Source organism: Gasterosteus aculeatus, chromosome 13, assembly GCF_964276395.1.
Source record: "Gasterosteus aculeatus chromosome 13, fGasAcu3.hap1.1, whole genome shotgun sequence".
Taxonomy (NCBI): domain Eukaryota; kingdom Metazoa; phylum Chordata; class Actinopteri; order Perciformes; family Gasterosteidae; genus Gasterosteus; species Gasterosteus aculeatus.
Genome location: NC_135701.1, coordinates 4546206 through 4572523, shown reverse-complemented (window position 1 = coordinate 4572523; position 26318 = coordinate 4546206). Strand labels below are relative to the sequence as shown.

Genomic DNA, 26318 nt, shown 5'->3' with positions numbered 1-26318 from the left:
ATGGTTAAAAAGGGTCAGAAGGGACTATTGGCATCCTTTCATTATCAAATCTGCCCGCCTGTGAAAAATGTTTGGACACCTCTGCCCTAAACAAAGCGGTTTCAGTTCTGTGGGCTGAAAATTCTGAAATAGCGACCAATGACGTAGTGAAGAGAGAGGGACTTTGATTGATTGACAACTGACGTCGTTCAATACCATCTTGGAGGAAATCTGTAGGAGCTTATGCAAATCAACTTACCATTTGGAGTAATCAAGTGATGAAATTAACTAATTACAGTGCTACATGTTTTTTGTTCCATTTGTTTAAAATAAGGAAAACTTGAGGTGACATCATTCTTAGCGGGGGTCCTTACCAAATTAACCGTATTTTAAAATGAATTGCTCGGACATATTTGCAGGTGATTTGATTCCCTAAAACAAACTCATCATGGTTCAAGTTTAGTTACTATGGCAACCTATCCTGGGAATCTCACCTGGTGAGGGGCAGGTACAGTTCTTCAACCACCAGAACCAACGAAAAAGCCATTTTATCACTAACTTTTACAGAGTGACGCTATATTAGTCACGCAAAAGAAAATAAGCCCAGGATGCTTGACAAAAGTATCTTGCTACTTAAAATCAGACTGGTCTTATTGCATTAACATGAATGACCTTTGTGGAAGTTTATTTTAATTTTAGTATCTTAAGTGTTACAAATCCTATCTGAAGATAATTCTTTCAAAAAATCCAAGACATGGCCATTGATTTAAGAAAGAATTAACACACAGTACTACAAATACAGCTACCACAATAACTACAGTGAGATTGTTCTAGAGTATAAATACTTATTCTCGCAGTATATAGAGTACAGTATAAGTGAAATAAGGGTGTGGCCTGTGAAGAGGCGCTGCAGTTTTTGAATTATTTTAAGGTGTGCAAAGCTCTTCAAATGGTGGTAAATGAGTTTGAGGCTGCGCTTTTCCCACTGTGAGATGTGAGAAGGTTTTCTGGAATGACAAACACTGTCTGCTTTGTGCGCATGCATTTGCACTTAGCGCCCCCATGTGGTAAAACGCTGCTAATCAAAGCCCCGATGTGCTGTAGTTTTCATCATGCAGCAAATGTGGAAATATTCTAAATGTTTCTTCTTTTTTTTTTTTAAACAGTGCACTTCTTTGCATTCAGGGCATCGTAAAACCTTTAATAAAACAAAACTAAATACAAATATGGAACCAAACTTCCCGGTAGTACAAAGAGTTCACAAACACACAAGTCACTATCGACAGAGAACAACAAGCGGGTTTGCAGTTTGATGTCGTTGCTACTGATGAAAAGCTCCTCATCTTAATCTCAACACGGGCTTTAGAGAGAAACCGATATGTAAATAAATCAAACCCTTCCAGTTTGACTGCTCCGGAGAGTTCTTTGAAATGCACACGAAACATTGACCCATTGTTTTTGTGAGGCAGTGCGGCATCTGTATGCTGACACAGCATGGCGTCTGCCGGGCTCCAGATGCCTTCTGCCTCCCCGCAGCAGCGGTGTGTCCAAGGAGGTCCTGTCGGATCCGTTTGACGCACCCAGCTAAGGGAACATCTGTGTGTCTCTGCCTTTGAGGGACATTGCAGCAGATGGGGGGGGGATGTGAAGCCCTTTGGTTGTTGTGTTCACCAGCTATGAATAACAGATGAGTCCTGGCCCACATCAGGATCAGCGAAGCATTTTTTTTTTTAATCCACAAAGAGCAAAGGAAACATCCACTTAGCAGAAGATTGGTTGGGGGCCACAGTCGCATGTGCAAGAATGTCCCCTGCAAAAACTCCACCATGTACGCTGAAGAGAAAAGAACGGGGGACACGTTTCCGTGACGCCAGCAGAGCAAAAGGAACGACGGACCCGCGGAGGTCAGACTGCAGACACATGAGTTTTGCGTTATAGTTAAATGCACTTTTTCCTTCAATGAAACAACAAAGTGCACAAAGAGCTTTCGGTATTTGTTGAGAGGTTTAAAAACATGCCGGATGGGTTTGGATGAAGATGCCAAATGCTGATCTTTGATGATATTCTGACCTCATTGAATCTATTATGACATTAAGTTCAATTGTAACATTCAATAGTTCTGTGTATGCAGAGGGAAACATTCTTATGACAACAATAACATTTTGGTAGGTTTAAACTCACAGGAAAGCACATCCATAGCAAAGTGGGATCATGGAAGATTACAAAAAAAAATAAAGGTACAGGCACTTCTTTATCTGTAAAAAGTAAGTCAGTTCAAAGCTGTGAGGAAAGCCAAAAATAGGAAAGAAAGAAAATATTACGATAAGATCAACCATTTGCTCTTTTAATACCTTCTGTCTCTACACCCATATGGAAATATGACTGTGTTCACCGAAGCGGCCGATCCTCCCTTTCTGCTTCTAGTAATCTCTCCAGCTCAATACCCACATGCTGCTGAGGAATTACAGACATGCGCTTATAAACAAATGTAAAAGAGGAAATGCAGGATGGTGATTAATGTCGGGGTAAGAAAATATCGATCCATTGAGACAACAACACTATGGATTGTTAGACTGATTCAGACCCTTCTGTTCGGACTGCATACAAATGTATATGTATATCCTTATATGTTCTTCATACCGCGACAGTTTCCCTAAATTTAGATTTGACAAAATCTCAACGAGTCGTCTGGCCCACAGTGAGATTGCACATACGGCATTTGTAGCCCTTGAAGCATCTCACAGCTCAAGCAGCAAAGTAACTTTGTAGGTTGTGATTGTAGGGCCCCTTTGCGGCTCGACGATCATTACAAGTATGTTTGGAAAACATTTCGGGAAGGAAAAGGGAAAATATGGAAATGGATCCTTTTGTGAAGACAAAGCAGTGGACATATTTCTGATACACCAATGATCAATGTTCTATTTTGGCCATTTCAGTATTTGTACGTCTGAATGGCATCATTATAAATTGCTACAATTTTATTGGTCAATATGCACACAGCAAATATTGAAAGGTATTTATTAGATCTACGGACCATGTATGCAAATATAGATTAAAAAAAAAAAAGAATTAAGTCATATTTCCATTTGGGGAAACATCAGCTTGACTTCCATCAGCGTCTCGGACCAACGACCAAAAAGCTGCTGCATGCTACGGAGCCAACGCGCACACCAACAGCAAATAAATGGACAAACACACGGAAATACTGCACTCGAAATTCATGGAATTCAAGCAATATCCACCACCACAAATGATCACCACTGAAGTCTCGAGAGCCGGAGGCCCAGATGCTGAAGGAACAGCACACGAGTCCAGCTGCATCGCTCACGGCCCTGAAGGCTACATGGCCGCATCCCACTGTCATCGAAACTCTGCATCGTAAAAGCAAGTCACAACCCCCCCCACCCCCCAAAAGAGGACTGAACCGAATGTCAAGCGTTCAAGCTGTAGGCGTGATGCACCGCTGGGTTTGTAGGGCGCTTAAGCTACATGGCGGCGGCGCTGCTCTGAAAGCGCCTCATTTTTCAATTATAAACAAAATCTGGAAATACAAAAACTACTGTACAAAACACCCAGGTGAAAAGCGGACAAAGATACTGCTAAAGTCACCAGCACTTGGTAGTTTAACAGCTGCTCCATCTGACAGGTGTGTGCAGTCACAGCGACATACCTTGAGTGAATTAGAACCCAATTCTGCAGCTCCCAAGATCCAGAGCCAGATGTTTCAGAAGTGGGTGGAGACCAAAACGGAAGTAAAAGGAGAAGCGACTCCCAATGAACGCTAATGTCCCTCCGTGTCTGCTGGATATGTAATAATGGTTTGTTAGCTAAATTAACTTCTTGAGGGAAAAATATATTGAAGTTTAACTCAAGTTATGGAAGTTATACAAGCTACTAGTTAAGGCCTGATTATTTTGAAACAGCTAGCAGCAACAACACAGACTTATTAACTTGCAGGAAGAAAACAACCACAGCCGTCCTCTCCATTCACATATTTTAATGTGCATGTAATCTGTAAGGGAACGGCAAAATTCTCTCAATAGAGCCAAAACATAGTTGATGGGTTACAACTACACACTCGGCCTTTAACTCTCATGACCGATCAGCTGTTTTCTTCTCGAATATTCACACGATGTGGAATCCCTGTTTTCGTCTCCAGACAGCTTGAAACACGGCCGATAGCGGCTGACATGAAAGCGCCTTTAAAACGGACTCTCGATCTTTCATCGGTTTGATGGCCAAAGCCACTGGTCTTGTCTCCAGTTTGCCCATTTATTGGCTGATTGCAGCCATGGGTACCCGATATACGCCGACGCCTGATGAGGCTGCGCCGTAGCCCAGTTTAGAAGGTAGCAACGAGATTGCTTCGAATTCGCTCGACAACTGCACGTCAATGGAGACGATATCCACTTCGCTGGATGATGAAAGACGCCACAGGACGATGATTGGAGATTCGAGACTACGTATTCTTAGTCGTGTACGTTTACAGGCATAATATTCCACGCCAGTCCGCCCCTGTAAGTTCAAATACATCGAGAGGGTCTTCTGTTAATACAGAAATACTGGCAAAATGAAATTGTATCAACTCCGCCAGTGACTTCGGTAGGAGATCTATGCTTTCGTCAAGTTTAAAGGTAAACTAGATACAGTCGCTTAAAGATTTGGAAACCAACAGCTACTGGCCAAAGACAAAAAGCTTGTGTACCACTGCCAACAATCGGTCATCTCAGAACTGGAGACGTTAGAGAACCTAGTGATGCAAAACCCCGTTGACTCGAACAGCAACAAAAAGGCAAGAGTTGGATTTGTTCCCTTCGTCCTTTTACCTAGAGCCCAGTGAGGTCTACGATGGCCTTGATGAAGATGGTGTCGTCGCGTATGTAGGAGTTCTTGGAGTCCAGCTTGGGGAGCGGACAGAAAAGCGGGCAGCCGCTGGCGATGTTCATGTCGCTGACTGGCCTCTGGAAGGACGAGGAGGAGACGTCGGGCCGGAAGGCGTCGATGATGTGCTCCCTGCTGTTCTGGTCCAGCAGCATCAGGGTGACCTGGGTACAGCAGCGCGGGGCTTTGAGGTGCTGGTTGCAATGTGAGTAACAGCTCATTTCAATCGAATTATGGATTGTAGAAAGTGCCTCTTCAATAATAATCTTCCTGCAATAATGTATATTTTGGAAAGCCAAGCCGTTTTAATACAGGTTTCCACTCTGTCTATAGAGTGATAGTCTGACACACATGCACTAACATGCACCTCTTCACTATATCTTTACATTACAAACAGTTGTTTGATGCTATATTATCGTCCATTAAGAACTACCACAATTTCTACTGAAGCCACATTTGTTTGTGTAATGAGTCCTTCTATTTACTGCTGCTTAGCTCGCTAACTACCCACTAAAGATGAATAAAGTCTATGATCTATGAACACACGGTATTTGTCAGTCCTCATTGAAGTGTATTAGAAGTAGAAAGCATAATGAAAAGTACCTGGAAACTGTATTTAAGGGCAGTTCTCCAAGTATATGTATATGATTTAGGATTATTGTGAAAGGTGTTACCTTCTGATTGAAAGGCCACTTGAGGAGTGCGTCGCTGTGTCCTCTCATCACCACGAAAAACAAAGACAGGTGTGTGCCGCGGCCCGTCCCGTCTCCGTTCAGGTAGATCCGCAGGCACATCTTGTAGCCGTATTTACTGGTGTAAAAGGCTGGAAAACACAAAGCGGCGACAAAGGGAAACAATGTCTTTGAATCACTGGAAATCAGACACACAATCAGACCGGATGAGACACGTCGTTGTCAGGCAATCGCACGGAGCGCTGACCGGGGGAGAACATGGCGGGGGCGCGGCCCGCCACGGCGTCCTGCCTCTTCTTGGTGAAATCCGAGATTTTCCAGACGAAGATGCCGTCGTATGTGGCCGCGGACATGTCCCTCATCTTCCCCTCCATCTCCACGATGGACAGGTCCCTCAGGCTCACCGTCCTCTCCAGCTGGCGGACCTGCAGGAACACACCGAGGACAACAATTCAGCAACGTCTCTATGATGATATGAGATACTACGTGTGTGATGTATGTGTGAGACAACTACATGCATGATGTATGTGAGACAACTGTGTGTGATGTGCTGTATATCATATCGCAGCTTGACTGCATGCGTCGTTCCTTGTTACCTTGTTGTTGAGGATCTCGATCTTGTCCTGGTCCAGGCGGTGCTGGCGGTTGTAGGCCTCCATGGTGGAGCAGGAGCGCTCCATCTCCCGGTTGAGGACGCACGCGATGTTCTCGAACGTGCCCACCTTGAGCTCCAGCTCCTGGCAGCGGCGGCTCAGCTCGGCCACCTTGGCCTTTTCGCCCTGGAGCTGGAGCTCCAGGGCGGCGCCCGCGGCGCTGGGCAGCCGCGTGAAGGGGGTGGCCAGGGACGGGCCGCAGGCGCCCTGCGAGGGAGCGCCGCCGCCTCCGCCCATCTGGCTCATCTTAAGCTCCAGGTCCCTGAGGGACTGGTGGAGCTCACGCAGCTTGTGGCTGGCCACCTCCAGGCTCTGGGGCTGCAGGCTCTCCAGGCTCACCTTGATGCCCATGATGAAGTGCAGGAGCAGGTTGAGGTGTTCGTACGAACACTGCCGCTCGTGGTCATGAAGCTTCTCGTTCTCCACCTCCACTCGAAGAAAGATACGAGCAGAAGCGCATTGAGAAAACAAACTGCGGTCCTCAGCCATTACACGAGAACACACTGGGGAATTTAGCATGACATGTGAGGTTGTTCCACAGAAAAAAGAGAAAGCAAACAGCAGTGAAATGATGGAACTAATGAAGGAAATACACGCCGTACAAAGTATTCACCCCGCAAGTGATCATGCTTTACCGGTTATCCACATTGACACTGAACAACAGAAAAGGACGTCCCAAACCAATCCAGAAATAATGATGATGAAACGCAGAGTTCTTTCGGAGTACAGGAAGCCAAATCCTACCACAGCCGTAAACCTTCCGACTGAAGGAATCGGCCACAGTCCACACAGGAGCACTTTGCTAGAAAGCAGTTTTCTACCAAACCAACCAGCTCTTCTGGTACGTCGGTACCGGCCTGTGGACCTGAAGCGGCTCGGCCCGCGTACGTCTACCTGAATCGCGTCGCTCGTCTGAGACACACACAGAAACATGAAGCGCAAGGTCGCGTAACACTGTCACACAATTCCTGTTCCCTCCGTTACAGTAAACACACCTTTTCGCTAACAACAAGTTGAGCAGCACACTCGGCCTGGCTTTGTGTTTTCCACACTCTACCGTTCTCACGTTTTGTGACCACTAAACTGCAAGAGACGAAAGGAAATATAACTGGTTTTACAAAACATATCAAAACAATAGAGTTATGGATATCAAGTGTGTAGAACTGTAACACTGATCTAAGTGCAAAATAGTGTGGCCTGGGGAGGAGTAGCTGCTAACTCTGTGGCAGCTAACAGTAATAAAAATTAACCGTAATAAAAATAAAGAATCTCTGTGTTTCATATTGGCAGAAAACTCCTCGTACACAGATCTGAATAATGGTTTCACCTTTTCTGCTGATCGGAGTCAAAAAGTTGTTAGAAATCAGTAAACTTGTAAGGACAGAAGCCGGAGTTTAGTGAATACTTCATGAAGGCGTCATGCAAACACACACAGCTCAGGATGCAGTCACGGGCATGCAGCAACTAATTATGCATCACCTGCTCAATTTTAGCTTTTAAATCTATTCAATATAGTTTTACACACGTATTTATTACCTCATATTAGTTCATGTTTAGTGAAAAGTCATGTAGTTAAATCATTGGTCTGAAAATTGACTTTTTGTAGACTCTTGCCAGGTTATTGCATAATGCCGTTGTTTTTACATGCCACTGTGACACACACATTACTGTGACACACACATTATGACAAAAATGTCTACTTACAGACGCATCGCAGCCAACAACATGAAATCTGCATGGTGCTTTACATTTACTGCAGAACTTAATATGGTCCACATACTGCAAAACAAAACAAAAAATGAGAGGAGCTAATGATTCGTAGAACATGTCGTGAATTGGATCCCCAGCGACGCGGCTAATGAGATCAATCCAACGGAATCATGGGAAATAACTGAGAAGTCATAGGTGGGATACCTTTTCTCTGGGGATCTTTTTCTTCGCACAACCGTCACAAATCATCGGGTACTTTGGACAGATTTCATCATGAGCCTAAACAGGTGAAGCAGAACGTAGAGTTAGTTCACTGGGAAACAAGGACTTCATCCTGGTGTGGTCGGCAACAACGTTACGAACTACTTCAAAGCAGCGGTCCTCAAACCTGAAACGTCCACTCCGTCTATTCAGTCATGATTTCACTGCATCACATGGCGTCCCTAGATGGATCTCACACACGGGGAGAGCCTGACCTTGATGTTCTTTAACAGGAAGGGTTCCTTGCAGTATCTGCAGTTGAGCGTCCTCTCCGGACATTCTCGCTCGTTGTGGCGCTCCTGTTCGTTCGCCCGCATCAGCTCCTTGCAGGAGGGACACATGATGATCATGAAGTCACAGTTGTCCTCGTGGCTGGCCTGCAGGGGACCGACAAAAGACCTTTTTAGAATTCTCACTTATTATCTGATGATCTTGGGTGGGCCTTAATGATGTCACCCATTGCTTTTTATTGATTTTACTGACACCAGAGTGTGTTGGAACCGTCATGCGTACATAAGTCGTGCTGGTGCTTTTAAATAAAGGTAAGTTCCATACAGGCCCGTCTCCAAATACTTTTAATCTTAATACTTAATATCAAACATGCAGATAAATATGTTAGGGTCACTATAGTGACAAGTGTAAGGAGTCGGTGTAATGCGGTGAAGTCCCGTCCCTTCTGTTGGTAAAGCCTATTGTTTTTCATTTTTATTAAGCATGATATCTGTTTTGTGGATAGAGTTGAACGACATTTGCACCTCAAACTCTTTAATGGTCCCCGTCCACGTGCATTCTTCGTTGGGACAGACGGCCGCCAAGGCCTCCACTTCTCTCCGAGCCGCGTTGTCGGGGAAAGCCTGCGCAGAGAAGCAGCGGTTGTTGGGAGTCACAAATGCTCGGCATCAAGTTTGCAAGTACCTGGCTGTAATTTTCCCCGGCACATGTTGGTGATTCTAAGGACCATCTCTGGCGTCCTCCATTTTCCTACGCTTTGCCAAGCCCGATAAGAGTAAAAGCAAACTTTCCAGGACTCCATGACGTTTTTAACAGGTCAGGGAATAGTGGTTAGGATTACTCTAACTAACCCCAACTCGAATCCTCACACTCACAGGGGAAAACACACCGGGGCAGGAAGTAAAGTTAACCCAGGAACACAAGAGGCAGGAAACTAGAAAATAAAACAGGAAACAAACCCACGCATCAACACCGCCACGCAAAGATACCAAGCCAAACTCTACTCCTACTGAACGACCGGTGACCACGTCTACAGACTAGAGAACATGTGCTGCAGTCACGTGGAATCGGGTTTATATCACAGCAATATTTAATGTAAACATTGAGAGATGCAATTTGAGGTTAAAAAAAAGAAAGACATACACCGCCTTGCTTGAGAATGGAGGTGGGGTCCTCAAACAAGTCTTCTTTGATGCAAGCACTGCACTTCTGTGGTCCAGAACTTGAAGGGAGGGAAGACAAATGGGACATTAGTAAAGATACTGTGCCGTAAATAAACTAGCATGTGTAGGACTGTCTAGTCATACATTTGCTTGATGTTATGGGGCAGGGGCATTCAACGTAAATGTGAAGAGGTGCAGTTAGAGAACATTTCCAGAAGCAAAGGTCCAGACAATCATAATGTGATTACTAAGTGTGATTAAATAGAGGAATAGAGTTGTATCAATATTTGCATTTTTTAAAGCCTTAACCGCCCCACCGCCCCCAAACCTGGGACCTTTCAGTCACTCAAGCATGATGTTTCTGACAAAGAATCATAACAAATCGCAGGATTATTTATATTAACAAAAATATAATGGATTGTGAATGGATATAGTGGATTTCACTTCACGTTAAAAACAGACCACCTCCAGGCTTCACTCAAAAAACTAAACCCTTTCAACCTTTTCAAAATCCCTTTTCATCATTAATTGTTCTAATTCTTGTGGGCCTTCTGACCCTTTTAACACAGGGTTTTTTTTATCCAATGATACCAATGTGTTCCTTTCTGACACATTTGGCTGTGTGACAGAGAAAGCACAATATGAATAACAATTTAACCATAACCGATTGGGGGTTCACGATTGATACGCTTCACTTGCAGCCAGATCATTTCACTCCCTTTGTCCTATTGATTTCACTTTATTGGCAGTGGCATATTAAATATTCATTATCATCATCATCATCATAAAATGCTTTGAAAGCGTATAATACCTTTGACTTAACTCTTAAACATTTGTAAAATGTTAAAAGTTACAAATAACTATTCATATAATAAAATAAAAATGTCAGGTGGCGCAACTACAAGTTAACTAGTTTCAGATTAAACAGGCATAGGATACAAGCATTAGCTTTGGATCTGGTTAGCAACTTCATAAATATTGAAAAAAAGTGTGTTTTTTTTCAAATAATATTTGTATTCAAAATGTATTAAAACTGGATTGGTTTCATAAAATTAAATATATATGACATGAATTGATGCAATTATTTTAAAAGGAAAGAAATGGACTCATGGACAAAAAAATATGCATGACATGACTCATATATAAACACCTATACAACTGTGTATATGTAGATATAACTGTGTATAGTGTATATGTAGATTATATATATATAAACAGTTGTATGTGCAGTACCAGTCTCTAGCAGGGTTCTCAAAATAAAAGGGGCTTCAGAGAGGCCGACGTGATAATCTAATGACTGCTAAGAAAAATGACTGAAAACACAAATTATATCTAAAAAGGGGGAAAGGCGCACACATGCGCACTGCGAGAATGAAAAATGTGTGTTCTCACAACCAAACTTGACTTCTCACTGCGCCGTTATTTCAAATACGAAACATTATAATAAACAGACATTTTTCAGGCCTATTCCTGTGTCTGTTCCATAACAATAGAAAACGAAACAAAGTCAGTGGTACTTTCATCCCTACTGCTGTTATTCTAATATAGAAAAGCAAGAGAAGAGTAAACGTAGATGAATTGGATGGACCCTTGTCAGGTCACCTCGTCTACCGTGTGGCTAAAGGTCATCACTCCGATTGGAAAAGGCCGAGTTTAAGGTTTGCCCGCGTATCGACAAAATACTGACTAAGTGGAATACAGTTTTATTATTTTAAAAGGGGACGGACCTTCTCGTAAATTCGGCGTACATGTCAACCTGAATTTACGTAAGTACAAAACACTGTCAAGTGCAACTCTTCAACATCTTCGCTGCTCGTTCGGGGCAGACACATCGGAGGACAGCGGGACTAGTTACACTACGAGGAATCGGCCCAACCACTCGCACAAATTCAGATTTTATCGGGAAAGGGGGATGATTTGGGAATTACAGCACGCCGAATATTTGAATGGGTCTTAAAAATATTGTGTCGTACGTGTGCGTGTGGTTGCACTTACGGATACCAGCGACAATAAGCAGGCAGCACTCAATTGAAAGCTTTTTAAAAGGAGGGCTGGTGACGAGCTTGGGTCGCTCGCACGGCTAACCACCCAAGCTAGCTCCCTGTCAACGACACTACTCACCTCACAATTTTGTTGAAACAGAACGAACAAAAGCGGTGACCGCATTGGGCTTGCAAGGGCCTTCTCAACACTTTCTGGCACGAGTTGCACAAATGCTTGTCCTCGAGGCTGTTGGCCAAAATTTTCTTTGGGAAGCCAGGTTTGTTGCCTTCCAGGGAAGATGGTGGAGACTGCTCCTGTGCAGCCATTATTCCCGTTGAACAATATCGAGGCGGTCAGTGGGCTGCGTTCAAGACAGCGCGGACCGTAGTTTTAGGAACAACCGCCGGCAGCGACCCATTGCTCTCTGACAGTTTATTAAAACATGCATCCCTGCTTATGACAACAACGCATGTTTCACCTTGTGTAACCCTGTGCTCTGAACAAACAGCACCCGGGCGTTTTCACGTGATAGATGAGCCAGCTGAGGATGCTCCGCTTAGCCGCGAGTTCCCGCGTCTGCCGCTAGGCGCCGCGGACCCGTGAGAGGAGGCGAAGCACCGCCAGGAAGCGGGCTGCTGCTGCGAGCCGGATTGGACCGCCGCAGCTGCGGCAAAGCGGCTCCGTTTAACGCGGCGTGGTCCCGGAAGTGTTGTCATCGCGTCTTCAAAGTAAAAGCAAGGTATTTCTAGTCATGTGCAAACACGTCTTTGAAGAGAGTGGGTTTTGCTTGAATTGCGGCGTTTCCACGGAAATTATTTGGAAAATGTAGGGAAGTTCAGTTAGTCCAAATCGCATAAAATACATATGTACATTACGGCCATGGTATGCGTTACTGTAGATAGTTTTGCAACTGAAATATTATTTCTGGATTATCCGAATAAGCATCTTTAGTGGGCCCCCAAAGCATCTTTTTGTTGTTGTTGACAGATGATCCCGTTATGGAATTATATATGCTGCCATTTCCGTTTCCCCGTTACTGTTTGCATTTCTACTGGTAACTAATCCGTACTACCACCAACAACGGCAGAACATTTACCGAACTGGTCTTCCGTTGCTTCTGCGACCTGTGTTTTTTATTTTGAAAGCTAAAACGGAAGGTGCGCGTTCGTGCTTCGCGCTTGACCCGTGTGTATGTGGCTGCTCTCGTTTGCGAAGGAATGTCGCTGCTGCTACATCTCTGCTGGGATGGAGGACTGACAGATGTTTCGAGAAAAAGATGCGGGGACTGCGATATCTTACATTATTAAATAGCCGTGAGTATTTGTAGCTCATACCACACGAGAGAGAAAACCCCGCCGTTCTCGCAGTGGTTTGATGCCAATGAGCGAACGGGAAGCTAAGCTAGCTAATATCGTCTGGAGAGCTACAGCTAGCACCGAGCCGAGGCTTCACGTCCCCTCTCAGCCGGCGCAGGGTACGCACCTGTCCGCCTCACCACTGTTTGACCATTCACATCCCTTTACAGTATTTGGCTTTAATCTTTTTTCGGCATAATTGCATCAAAACTTCGATAAATAACCCTGTTAAACGCTGTTAAAAGCGCTAAACTGCCTGGACTGCTAATGCTAACGTAGGGTGGATAACGTTAAAAGAAAAAAAAATCAAGGGAAAAGGAAAAATAATTGAGTGTGTGCGTGTGTGTGTGTGTGTGTGTGTGTGTGCGCGCACACCGCTCGACTTAAAAAGCTGTTCTGTGTCATTTCACTGAACACTGCAGCGAGGTCACAGATCCGCCGGTCAGATGGTGAATAATGTAACGTAAGAGCTCTTGTGACAGCTCGCGCCCATCAGGCTTTAATGAGGACACGAAGCAGCTACGAGGACTTGTTTACCACCAGTTCTCATAATCGATTCAGTGTTAATCGTGTTGATTCTAATGAAACATCCAGGTAGATGAGTCTTACTTGTTTTATTAATAAAAACAAATAAATGACCAAGGACGTGTATTTTTAGCCAGGCACTTTTTTGTAGATTATGAAGCAATGACTTTTACATTTTTGTAATATTCCATAACACATTTTTGCCATGGGGGACAATTTAATGGGTAAATAAAACACACATGAAACAAGATTAGAAGAAAATTATTTATTAAGCAGCGAGTGAAATGGAAATATAAGTCACTAGAACGAAGAGTACATTGAGTATCAATAATGAAACTGTGTAAAGTAACATAGCGTTAAACGCTCCAGGAGCAAAACAGCATTCAGATTCCGTGCTGTTTTAGGTGAGAATAAAGATGTATTTCTGGTTCTTGACCAGCACTTTGGAGATGTATTCTAACGGAAGCCGGCCGTAAAGATGTCGTAGCTGAGTGGTAATGGAGACTAGTGGAGACGGACTTTAATTTCATCCAGATGGTTTGAAGAGTGTTTGAAGTTTTCTGGAAATACCTTCAGAATAGACAGGACAAACAACCCTTCTGGGTTTTCCAGCAATCACAGCGGCATTATTGACTAAGAATAATTGTGTGTTCTCAAACCATGAGAGGCACGAGCTGGTGAAACGTCACATCGGCAGCTAATGGTTCCATCTCTGTCACATTTCCATGACGTACATTTTGCATTGTGTCTTTGTTCCTCAAAATTTAAGCTGACTAAAAATATCTTGCTGGGCCTCCCAACCACTTTGAGGAAGAAAAAAAAAAAGTCAAACTGTTGATGTCCATGTTTCTTGGTATCGAGGCAATTACCAGAACCTCATCTTTAGGGATGGATCTGTTTAACTTTTGTTTTTTACACATTGTATAATTTTTTTTGTCATGCCCAAATGTAACGTTTTTTTTTGCTGTTTTTGTTTTTTCCACAGATGATGCTCCAAAAAAACTAGTCATTACCTCCACCTCTGCCCGGTGCCCGGGAGCATCCAGCCATATCTAAGAGAACCGCCGCACAATTCAGGGACGCCGTTGAGTCGCTTTGGCTTCGTGCGTGCTTCGGGGCATGGACCCTTAACCTCCTCGTCCGCCACGACACGCTGCTGCACCACCGCTCTCCGCTCGTTGTGTGACGACACTGCCAGGTGAAGGCGCTGCCGCACAAACCCCTGCGACACGCGAGCCCCCAACGCACCGGCAACGATGTTCTCGGCGCTCAAGAAGCTGGTGGGGTCGGAGCCGGGGCAGCTCAGGGACAAGAACATTCCGGCTGGCCTGCAGTCCATGAACCAAAGTTTGCAGAGACGCTTCGCCAAAGGAGTCCAGTATAACAGTAAGTGATGCAGGCAGTCAGGCCAACGGGCCGGTCGCCTTCAAGAGATTAAAGTGATTAACCTTTTCCTGAACTACTGTTTCTCCATATGAAGTGAAAATAGTCATCCGGGGGGACAGAAACACCGGCAAAAGTACTTTATGGCATCGACTGCAGGGCAAGAAGTTCGTGGAGGAGTACCTGCCCACTCAGGAGATCCAGGCCACGAGTATCCACTGGAATTACAAAAGTAAGTCGCCGCATCTCACGCCAGCTCTGAACCGCATTTCATCGCCGCTGTTTCTGCCTCGGTGAATATTTGACATCTGCTGTTCTGTTTCAGTGGCGCCATATCAAGGTAAAATGTCGTCTTAGCCTCAGCTCACCCAGCGTAGAGTAGCTATCCTGTATTTGTGTTCGTCCCTCCGTACCGAGCAAACCTTTTCCCCACTTCTGCTAGCGTTTGCAGCCGTTGGCTCTGTGTTCGAGTCGCTTAGGGTCCTGCATGTTGGGAATATCTCGATCTGTGGCCCGGGAGCTTGAATAATGCAAACTGTCCTTCTGTCTCCCCTTCAGCTACCGATGATGTGGTCAAGGTAGAGGTGTGGGACGTGGTGGACAAAGGTGAGTGTTGACACATGCGCCCGTTTAAAGAACCAGACTTTCCACAGAGGTTCACCTCGTCCTAAGAGGCCCTGTCCCTTCTGTTCTCTCCACTGCCGCAGTATTTCATGACTCCAAAAGGACGCTTCACTTTTTCCTTTGTGTGTGTTTTTTCCTCAGTGTTGATGATGTTTGTTTTTTTTCTTCTCCTTTTTTGTTTTGCACCTCTCTCTCTCGCACTCATCTCAGGCCAAAAATATCCTCTTCCAGAAGGTGTAGGTGAGCGGCAATGTAGTGTGTAGAGCTTGAACTGGCTTGTGTGTTCTGGGTCTCTCTCCGCCTCTTCACACTCTTATCTGAATGTCAATATTCCCACGGTTTGCTGCGAGGCTACTTCTGAGTTTGGCTGACTTGTTCCTTTGCTGTGTGCAGCGCGTTCCCCTTTCACACCGAGGGCTCCACCAGGGTTGAGAGTTGGGTCGGATCGGGGTTGACTTTATTGTGAACTGCACACCATCAGTGTCGCTGACGCCTGTGGGCGGGACTAACGGGGTCACTGGCTGGAAATGGGAGGGCGCACCGTAGGTGCTGTTGTTGCTGTTACTATGCAACCAAAACCCGCATACTTAGATGACAATGAGGTTTAGGTCATTTTGTAGAAAGCCTCGATGACTAAACTAAACGCCATTAAAACCAAAATGAATGGATTTCCGTCACGGCGAATCCCTCACGATAGCGCTTGCTCTCTTCAAGAGAAATAGCCCGTTGAACCCGGAACAGCTCGTAAACGCCTGAGTGGTCTAAACTCATCACAGGTATTCCAACTGTAACTCCGAACACACTCCTCTCGCCAACGCGGTACAGCCAGCTGCAAGCGCATCCGTTTTTAAAGCATGTTTGCACAATCTTTCTATTTTCCAGCATGCGAGGGTTCTGACCCGGGTCCCATCTAAAATGTCAACACTGGGAATTAACTGGCGGTGACTCGCTTGGTTTGAATTGACAAACGAGGGTTTGAACACAGAGGGTTTGATGACCTCGGTCCTAACCTGCTCGTGGGTGTGAAAGACGTACTAATACCAGGAATGTGTGTGTTTAAGAGGACGCTGCGCGTTATTGCCCGGCTGCGAGATGCTTGCCCGTGAGAAAAGCGGCTGTGCTGCTTTTGCTTCTGTACCTCGCCGTGATCTAACACGAGCAACGAGCTGAGCTCTACATTCCGTTTCTTTTTTCCGCTTGTGACCTTTTTTTTTCTTTTTCAGGCAAAGGCAAAAGGCGCGGAGAGAATTTGAAACTGGAGAATGAGCCTCAAGAGGTGATTATCACGTGGCCGTCATGTGTGTGTGGAAAGAGGCTCCTTTGTAGGAGTGAAAGAGCAAGTGGATCATAAGAAGCGTCACATTTCCTCCCCGTATCATGTGATTCATGCATCAGTGTGATGGCTGTGTTGTAGTCGGACGAGGTGGCCCTGGATGCAGAGTTCTTGGATGTGTACAAGAACTGTAATGGAATCATCATGATGTTCGACATCACCAAGCAGTGGTAAGTGGCTCCGTCCCAACAAAGAATTATCACTACATCTGTGACAGAATTTGGTCTTAAAAGGACTAATTGCAAATTTGTCTCTGGGACACTATATTGTCCAAAAGAATACGAGGTAAGGCCTTGCGATGTGAGTTGTCTGAGTCGGTGTCCCTGCTCCGTCTCGTCAGTGAGCTCCGATGCTACAATATGCATGGACAGATTCGGTTTCCGCTGCTTCCACGAGCAGATCATGTTCAGCTTCAGAGGCAAAAACCTTCAAAGACATTTCCAAACAGCTATTTTAGGCATTACATCTGAGGGAATAAATGGAGATGTTTGTTTTTTCAGATACTATCATGTCCAGCCATGAGGGACATGATGCACCAGGGGGGGGTTGAACGTTCGGTGTATTGTTGCCATGATGCACTGACTTGTGCCCTTCATTGTAATAACTGCAGTAACACAAAAACACCAAAACGGAGACGCATTGTGTGTACTTCGAACAATACTATATATATATATATATATAATCCTTTGTCACCCCATAAAGACAAAGTGGAAAATAACTAAACGTTTTCACATTTATTTAAAAAAAAAAAAGAACAAAAACAAACAGTTTTACAGCCTTTGCTCAATACTTTGTTGAAGCACATTTGGCAGCAATCACAGCCTCAAGCCTTCTTGAGCATGATGCTACAAGCTCGGCACACCCGTTTCTGGGAAGGTTCTCTCATTCTTCTCCGTCAGGTTGGATGAGGAGCAGCGGTGCACAGACATTTTCAGATCTCTCCAGATGTTCAGTCACCACTCAAGGACATTTCCATAGTTTTCCCAGAGGCGCTTCTTCGTTGTCTTGGCTGTGTGCTTCGGGTTTTTGTCCTGTTGAAAAACAGCGGGAGGAACTGGGAGATGAAATTGTCACAGCAATATTGATATTGAGTTATTGGCTCAAAAATATGGTGACATTTTATTTATTCTATATCGCCCAAACCGCACTCATATTTGTTCCTATCATTTATTCATTTCTACCTCTTGCGTTTCTTTACCCACCAACGGGCGGATGCATCTGTGTCTTTTCAATCGCAGGACTTTTAACTACATCCTGAGGGAGCTGCCCAAAGTGCCCACCCACGTGCCCGTGTGCGTGCTGGGTAACCACCGGGACATGGGCGAGCACCGCGTCATCCTCCCCGACGACATCAGGGACCTGATCGCAGGACTGAACAGGTCAGAGGTCAGCGGCGGGCTAAAGGAAGCCTGCTGGACGCTTTGATGCTATCCGTCTAAAAAAGGATGACGCTTCAGAACACTGACATCTGCTGGTTTGTGAGACGTGTAGCCGCACCTCTCTGATTGGAACAGCCCTGTGTGCAAAGGAGCGTTAAACAAGCCAGCATGTTAGTGTTTAACACGTAATACTCAAATGTGGATATATTTGTTCAATATGTTCTTTATTCAGTAACTAATGTATTTGACCAAAATATTGATGTGCTTTATTGTTGTAGTTAAGGCGTGGAATATTCAGTTTGTTGTAATAATGATAAAATCCCTTTTATTACATTATTGCTTAATGTCAAGTGGAAATGTCCTCAAACGAGTATTTCTCATTTGACACGGAGTATTAAAACAGTGACAATCTAAAACTCTCCATGAAAAGCTTTGGTGTTCAGAATGGAAACATTTTTTGTAGTAAAAGATTTAATTTGTGTGTGACTGTTCTCACGGTGACGAAGCTCACGCAGAATTCTCACCAGATACAAACGTAACTCCTAATGAGTGCTGGGTGTGTTTGAAGAGAGGCGCTTACTAACTCACTGCCTTCCCCATCGTAACAAAGGGATAAGCTGTATCATGGGGTTTGTTAGTTCTGCTGCCCGCTAGTGGCCTGAAAGTCAGCGTGTTTCCCTGATTCGATGATGCGGATTGTGTTGACCGATGTTGCACATGTGCAGGGAATGATCGCTAAAGTAATTCTTGTGTTTTACAGACCGATGGGAGCGTCTTACATCCACTACGCCGAGTCCTCAATGAAGAACGGCTTCGGTCTAAAATATCTGCACAGGTTTTTTAACATCCCCTTCCTGCAGCTACAGGTACATTTCTTTTCACAACTCATTACTATCATAATTATTACATTTTTATTAATTACTCATTGTTACATTCATTGTGTGTGTGTGTGTGTGTGTGTGTGTGTGTGTGTGTGTGTGTGTGCGCGCACGCAGAGAGAGACCCTTCTGAGGCAGCTGGAGACAAATCAGCTGGACATGGACGCCACCCTGGAGGAGCTGTGTGTCCAGCAGGAGACTGAAGATCAGAACTATGAGATGTACTTACGGCTTTGTGTCTCCCTCAATCTTCTTTGTGATGTTTCACTCTGTTTGTATAACACCAGCAGGAACGTGTATACGTATCTTTCAGGACCTTCGGAGTCCATTCGTACCATAATAACACTACTGTGCTCACTCACAATCCCCCACCTCAGATTCTCTCATTTACATTTTTGTTTCCTGCCATAGATTTCTGAAGTTGTGTGTGTATCCAAGTTTAGAACAACACACATTTTCTGAAGTGATTTAAAAAGTTTAACATTGCAGATGACATTTCAACAGCAGCATTTACTCTCTGCAGCCTCTGATGTTGTTGCCGTTTATTAATGCGTGAGTGATGATTCCTGCAGTTTCCTGGAGAACCTGGAGTCTCGCAGTAAGGGCTTCGGCTCTCCCGGTCCGGCTAACGGTCAGAGTCCTGACTCGGGCTCCCAGTCGCCCATCGTCCCCCCCAGCGGGGCCTCCACGGGCAGCTCCAGCCCCGGCACCCCTCAGGCGCCGGCCCCCTCCCAGGCGCTCCCGCAGTCGCCCACCGTGTCCGCCCCCGCCTCCTCCCCTCCGCCTCCGCCCCCGGGGACGACCGTCAGCGCGGCGAGCTCCCCCGCCGTCGAGTCGAAGCCGCCGGCCCAGTCGCCCGAACACCTTCAGGCCTCGGGGGGGTCCGCCCCCCAGAAACGGGGCTTCATGTCCCGCTGGTTTGGTGCACCTCCTGCTGCTGAGGCTCCTGCTTCTGCGTCAGGTGAGTCTTCTCAGAGATAGACGCACACACACACACACACACACACGCACACACTGTCTCCTCTGTAGCTACGTGCACACTTTGCTGATGCCCTCAGCTTCAAGTCTGAGTTTCCAGATGTCACGAGCCTGGCCGCTGATGGAACGTGAAAATAGGTTTGACGGTTATCGGGCTGCTTGTTTTCCTTCAGACGAGCCGCCGGCTCCGATGGGTCCCGCTAAGGTTCACAGTGTGGACGACTTTGTGCCGGATGAGAGGCTGGACAGGAGCTTCCTGGAGGACAGCCTGCCCTCCAGGACCAAGGCGGCTCAGCCGGCAGCGGCTGTGGACAGCGACAGGTGAGACGTCCACCAAGGCTTCAGGGTCATTTCAAGTCGGCTTCTTCATTCCTTCTTTTTTTTTTTTTTTTCTTTAATCATTTTTTTAATTCGCCTCAACATGGGTTTTTATTTTTGACATGAAGAGATTTCTAAAACATACAACATTACATGGTATTCATAACAATATGAAATCAAATTCTGCTAGAATATATTCAGTGTCACAAAACACATTTTCACCTGAATATTTGCTCCTTCATGTTGCTCATACACTTAAGGATTCCCTACACACACACACAGACTTGAGAAGAATAGACGCTCCTCTTACTTCAATGGTTGCACGGCGGTTGTCTTGTAATCAGAGTCTGTAGTCAGTGATGTTTTTCATCTCCACCGGGCAACTGTGTTTTTCTGTCCCAGTGACGGCGAGGACAGAGGAAACCCCATGGTGTCCGGTTTCCAGGACGAGCTGGATATCGACGACACGGAGCCCTGCCTCCCCCGGCCGAAGACCCTGCCCCCCAGCAAAGACATCACTCTGACCAGTGACGAGGACGAGGGGGTCCCGACGGCCCCCGCCGTCCCCAAGAGCCAAGAGCTGGACAGCGACTCTGAGCTGAAACCGTGAGTCCTCACAGTGACATGGCTGTTATTGATTTGAGGTTATTGAGAGAGGTGTGTGTGTGTGTGTGTGTGTGTGTGTGTGTGTGTGTGTGTGTGTGTGTGTGTGTTGAATCTGTGGTGCACTGCCACAAATTAGTGTATGTGTGGGAAACACTGAGCATAAACTACATTCACACGGTTGCATTTCCGAGCACAACTCGACTGGACCGGCTAACTTTCTCACCCCTGAAAAAAAAGATCAGAAACCACTCCGCAGCAGTCAGACGGCTCTCGTTTGCTCTTCGCACACATGAGCCGTGTCACATGGGCTCGTGTTTGAGTGTCTTGTTGACATTAAAAATAGGTAGTGTCAATATTGTAGAGCTACATCTAATATTTCCCCCCTTTTTGACATTAAATATCTTTTATTCCATCACAAGCCATCTGTACACCCTTTTTGTGCCGTTGTCGTGGTTCCGTCACGGCCGTTGGCTGTAAGCAAAAAGGATTTTGCAGGCAAACACCAGACACCCGGCTGCTGTTGATACGATACCAGATGCCTCCTGTCACCGATCCCGCTATTTGAGAGTCGGGCCTGTACGCCGTACTGGCGATTCTCAAGTTTCCAATGCCGATGAACAGCTCGTTCTTTCTGCAAGAAACATTTCTGCTCCTCCAGTTTATCTTCATTGCGCATGTTTTAATCTCCAGTCGTAGGGCCGGCGAATATATTCTGCTGCCTGCCGAAGAGCGACCGCAGTGGTTACGGCTGTGCACCGGTATGACGGGTACACCAGCGAGTCCTACCCACTGCGCTTGTGTAGTGTTCATTTTTCCACAAAAAGCTCTCGCCCCCAAAGAGTGAGTGGCTGCACGCATTTGGAGAAACTCCAGCCTTTGTTAAAAAAAGCACTAACACCAACAAACGCAGCCAGCGGAACCCGCTCGCCAGCCTTCACTGATGTGTTGAGAGGGTTATTTTTCCCACACAAACACATCATCATGGTGTCTGTGACTGGATGTTCTTTGAGCCTTGATATAGTTAAAATAGAAGATACACAGCCTGAGTCGTGAATCACTCTGCTGACAGCAGAAAGTCTGTCCTCCTTCTGCGGCAAACTAAAAACACACCTCAGTGTTTCGTTTCTAATCTGCAAAACTTTGGAGAGGAGAACAACAGGAGAGGACAAGAGGGGATGGAAAGCTCTGGAGCTGCTTCTTCCCTTTGCCTTACATATTTACACCACTGTTCCTTCTGTGATTAAAAAAAAAAGAAAAGTTTAAATATACTTAAATATAAACGTAAAAGCCCCTTTCAACACTGTTGTTAAATCAGACACTGATGGCACAGCGTTGTGCATCAGCCCTTTTTCCCAACCAAAAACGCCTTACTTCTGTTATGATCTGGCCTATACAGAAAATAAAATGAAACAAAATGTGTGGGGGGGGACGGATACACCAGCCCCCACCCTAATATAATGGTAGGGGAAACACCGTCCTCCTCCGACTATACCTTCAACACGTAGCGCTTCAAATGGCACTGCAGCGAAAGATCCCAGAGGCTTATTGAATGAAATGCAAATGTCGTTTTGTTTTCAGGCCCATGATCCTCAGCAAGAAACCGAAGGTGGCGTCCAAAGCTCCGGAGGTCCGAGGCCAAAGCGCCGCCCTCGTCACCCTCACTCTGACTCCGACGGCGGAGCAGCCGCCCCGAGGTCAGGGCAAGAAGAAGGGAAGCCCACAGAGGGCCGAGGACTCGGATACAGACCCCGAGGCCCCGGTGGCCCAGCAGGTCCTCTCGTACGTCATGGACGACCCCGACTTTGAGTCCGAGGCGTCGGACACGCCGAAGGTCGTGAAGGTAGAGGAGGGGAGGTCGAGGCTCATTAGTGACGGGCTGGAAGTCCAGTCGGGTCACTCATTAAATTACAGTTCTGTCAAATCAGATGGAATTCTCCCTCCGGTCCCTTTTTGGACGAATTGCAACATCTCCTCACGTTATTTTTTTCCCCTCCTCTGACCGTTTCTCTCCAGGACATATTTCCAGTCAGAGACGAGCTCCTGTCCGACATCTCTGACGACGACACGCAGTTGGCCGAGGCGCCGGAGCCCCTGAAGCCCACAGTGATCTCCTTCAAACACAAGGACGACGCCGACCTGTTCGGCCTCGGCCTCCGGGACCAGGCGCCCGCCGCCAAGGACAGCAGCGAGGAGCAGGAAGGCAAGTCCACGCTGAGCCTTCTTTCAAGAGGATCTTTAGAAAACTCACTGCTCGTTTTCATTCCATCAACATAATGTTATAGATAACAAACTACAAACTACGAATGTATTAGAAACTATATGTTACGACAAAGTTAGTTACAATATGTGAAGATCACTCAGTCACTCATAGCGCAGCATCGTGTGCTCTGCTCCATGGACGCTCACTGTATTGTTTCAGTTGTTCAGGCACTTCTCTCGAATATTGATTTTTTTTCCAAATGGTTGCATGTCTTCTTTAATACATGAAGAGGTTTATTCTGTAAACGATGGTCCCGTTGCCAGGTTGCTACCACGGCTTTGGCTGGTCTTGATAGTTTAAAGTTCCGGTTGCCTTGTTGTCTCATTCAGCGTCCGGTTTTACTTGCTGGACAATATGGCAAAAGCTTAAATGAAAGAAGTGTCCGTCCACAAACTAACTGGTGTTTCTGTTCCGCATTCAGACAAGGAAAGCAAACCCTCCTCCAAAGACAAGAAGAAAAAGAAGAAGAAACCCAAAGAGGTAAAGTTCTTGTTGTTACATTGCACACGGGCAGCGATGTCACACAATAACTCATCCGTCCGTCCGTCCGTTTTCAGGAAGACGAAAAGAACAAGAAGAAACACAAACACAAAAAAAAGGAAAAAGACGAAGCGGCAGCGGGAGACGAGAAAAAGAAGAAGAAGTCCCGCACCAAGAAGACGGAGGTGGACGAGCTGGAGGACTTTCTGGGCGGAGGAGCCGCGACCGTCAAGAGGGATGACGGGGATTATGAAGAACTTTAAAAAGACGAGAAAACACTCCTTGACTTGTCAGAGCATCAAGCATCTCCAAGCCGCACGCAAAGGCCACCGACCACACGCAGGTAAAATCAGCAAGGACTCTGGTACCTGGACGTTCCTTCTAAATGATCCCGCATCTGCACTACCGCGCCCACTTCCATCCCAGCCGACAGGAAACGGCGAGGAGACCCACTCGTAGACAAGTTCAACATTTCCTGCGACTGCCGTGGCCACAGATTGGCCGACCGGTCTGAGCTGCTCCTGTAAATAGAGTCCCCGTCTGGTTCTGAGTGGCTTTGTTTGGTGTTCTGAGCGCATGCTTAAAGTGACTTCAGAGACTCTCATCGTGTTCACGCTTCTCTCTTCCCTGCGTCTCCCAACGGCAGGTTAAAAATACTGATTCGGTCGCTTTGACCAACACGTTTACTCTGAGCTGGGTTCATTTGAGAACAATGATTAGACCACAGCAAACTGCTAGATAATCGCATGCGAATATTTGGTGCCCTTTTTTCATTCGTAGTAGCAAAGACAAACAACCAGAATACTACAAACCCAGAGCCCAGTCTGTCTGAGGACAAACCTCAGAGTAAAGTCATTTACTGTAAGATATTTATATTGTGTTTCTTTTGACTGAAATTAACAGGAATTTGTATATTTTTTATTGTGACGGTTCCGTCTGTCCCGGCAGATGTAAACCGTGCGGCACAGATTTATTGAGAGAGGGCGAGTCATCGGGAGCCAGATGTTGGAGTGTTTTAAAGTGGAATTTGCCTCGTCTGAAAACTCCTCAGTGGGGATCAACGATGAGTCGGAGACAACGTGTGATGCAACGGAAACAAATACTGTGTCATCTGATCCCAGAAGGACCAGTTTCCACAAAACCGTTTGTGAGCCGGCTTTGTGTGTGTGTGTGTGTGTGTGTGTGTGTGTGTGTGTGTGCGTGTGCGTGTGCGCGCGCAACCCGTCACAAGGCATTAACCCCCCCTCCCCCCACAGTGGCAATATCGAGGTCGCGTCCATGGGTCGTACGATAAGCGGATCACATGATCATCGTGACCTCGTCTGAATTCATCCGCTGGTTAATGCACAGCCGCTACTCGCTATACGTCAACAAACAAAACTTCCAGCCCCCCCCCCCCCCCCCCCCCCCCCCACACACACACACACACACATTGTCATCATGTTTCCTGCATCTGCCTTAACGGAGGTTCTGCTCCGAGGGAAAGAACCATTGTCTAAGTGTTCTTACTGTAAAGTGTCCGCTGGCCTTCTCCGCGTCTCTGAAGCCCCATTAGCAGATTGCAGTGAATCATCAGTTAACCGTTTGTCTTTTTTGTTTTGTTTCCTTTTCCCCTTTTTGATTCTGGTCAGACCTCAGAAACTCTGTCCTGCGAGTATTTCCCTGCGAGTCTTCCCCGTCGTTGTATCCTTGTCTTCATTTATTGCGTCTGTTTTTTGAGTTTGGGGATTTATTTAGCGTGAGTTTCTGCCGAAAACACTGGCAGCTTCTCGCGGATCACAGCGGTTCAAGTCTTCCACAGACGGCCTGCTGGTTCGCTTCCAGGCGCAGTGTGGTACAGACCGTTAGCAGCCTCCTTAAGCCACCACTTTTCTGTTTTTGTTTTTCAAAACCACTGAAGCATTGTTGCACCCAAGGGAAAAATAACTGTATTTTTAGACATTTCATATGGTCTCCATCCCCCATTCATAAGTGGTTTACAGAGATATTGTGTTTGATATTCAAAGATGAAACTATGCAGCATTGATCCTGAATACTGTGTGCGCTTTCTTTCTTTTGTCTTGTGATTGAGGATAAATGCTGAGAGCGCAGTTTCAAGCAAGCATGAGACTTAAATGTACTGCAAGAAAAGAATGTGTATATATAAGTATGTATAGATACTGTTCATATATCTGAAGAGCTTTGTTCCAAACGATGTCCCTGAAATGCTACAAGAGGGTCCAGCGGGGTAGTGAGACCTTCTCCTCACCAATACTAACGATGGAGATGTTTCTACAGGGATCTTGTTTTTCTAAATGGATGAAGGGCATTGTGGAATAAAACCCTTCATTTTCTTTTCACTCCATGACATGTTCCATCTTTACACTGTGTTTGGTTTGTCCAATAAACGCAAACGTATTTCTTCACAAGGATCATTTCTTGTCTTATAAAAAAATATATATAAAAAAGGTTCACAGTGACTTCATAATGAGCAGCGATGTCTCTTCAACAGGTTCCTTCACGTTGATCCAAATAAATCTTCCAGTTCATCTCATGTGTCATTACATGCAGTACTCAACAAGACACGTTCTGAATAACAGCGATTGGAGAGGGAAATATAATTACTGTACTAAATCAAATACCATATTGGCACGCTTTGTTTTGTTG

The 26318-nt window shown here is 45.8% G+C and overlaps 2 protein-coding genes across 10 annotated transcripts; one reads left to right on the top strand and one right to left on the bottom strand.

The window, feature by feature from the left end:
- Positions 1-1153: 1153 nt before the first annotated feature.
- Positions 1154-12216, bottom strand: traf2a (Tnf receptor-associated factor 2a). 3 transcript variants are annotated; one of them, XM_040196047.2, is made up of 11 exons: positions 11692-12216; positions 9551-9629; positions 8932-9030; positions 8392-8553; positions 8120-8194; positions 7910-7984; positions 6149-6631; positions 5800-5977; positions 5535-5683; positions 4806-5024; positions 1154-4494 (listed from the first exon to the last, which is right to left on the bottom strand). In XM_040196047.2, exons 1-10 carry the CDS (start codon positions 11877-11879, stop codon positions 4806-4808), a joined length of 1707 nt encoding a protein of 568 aa, XP_040051981.2. In that variant the 5' UTR covers positions 11880-12216; the 3' UTR covers positions 1154-4494. The 3 variants fall into 3 exon arrangements, with proteins under 3 accessions (XP_040051981.2, XP_040051982.2, XP_077943195.1); XM_078087069.1 differs by lacking the exon at positions 7910-7984 and having other exon boundaries at positions 3960-4494; positions 11692-12117; XM_040196048.2 differs by lacking the exon at positions 7910-7984 and having other exon boundaries at positions 1154-5024; positions 11692-12152.
- Positions 12217-12638: 422 nt separating this feature from the next.
- On the top strand, positions 12639-26077 carry rabl6b (RAB, member RAS oncogene family-like 6b). Of its 7 annotated transcripts, none has more exons than XM_040196044.2 (18): positions 12710-12866; positions 14419-14819; positions 14914-15048; positions 15142-15156; positions 15375-15422; positions 15651-15680; positions 16664-16716; positions 16855-16943; positions 18012-18152; positions 18913-19018; positions 19148-19251; positions 19603-19991; positions 20182-20329; positions 20729-20932; positions 22511-22772; positions 22946-23132; positions 23614-23672; positions 23750-26077. In XM_040196044.2, exons 2-18 carry the CDS (start codon positions 14690-14692, stop codon positions 23933-23935), a joined length of 2286 nt encoding a protein of 761 aa, XP_040051978.2. In that variant the 5' UTR covers positions 12710-12866; positions 14419-14689; the 3' UTR covers positions 23936-26077. The 7 variants fall into 7 exon arrangements, with proteins under 7 accessions (XP_040051979.2, XP_040051980.2, XP_077943188.1 ...); XM_078087061.1 differs by having other exon boundaries at positions 12718-13027; XM_040196045.2 differs by lacking the exon at positions 15142-15156 and having other exon boundaries at positions 12639-12866.
- The last annotated feature ends 241 nt before the right edge of the window (positions 26078-26318 follow it).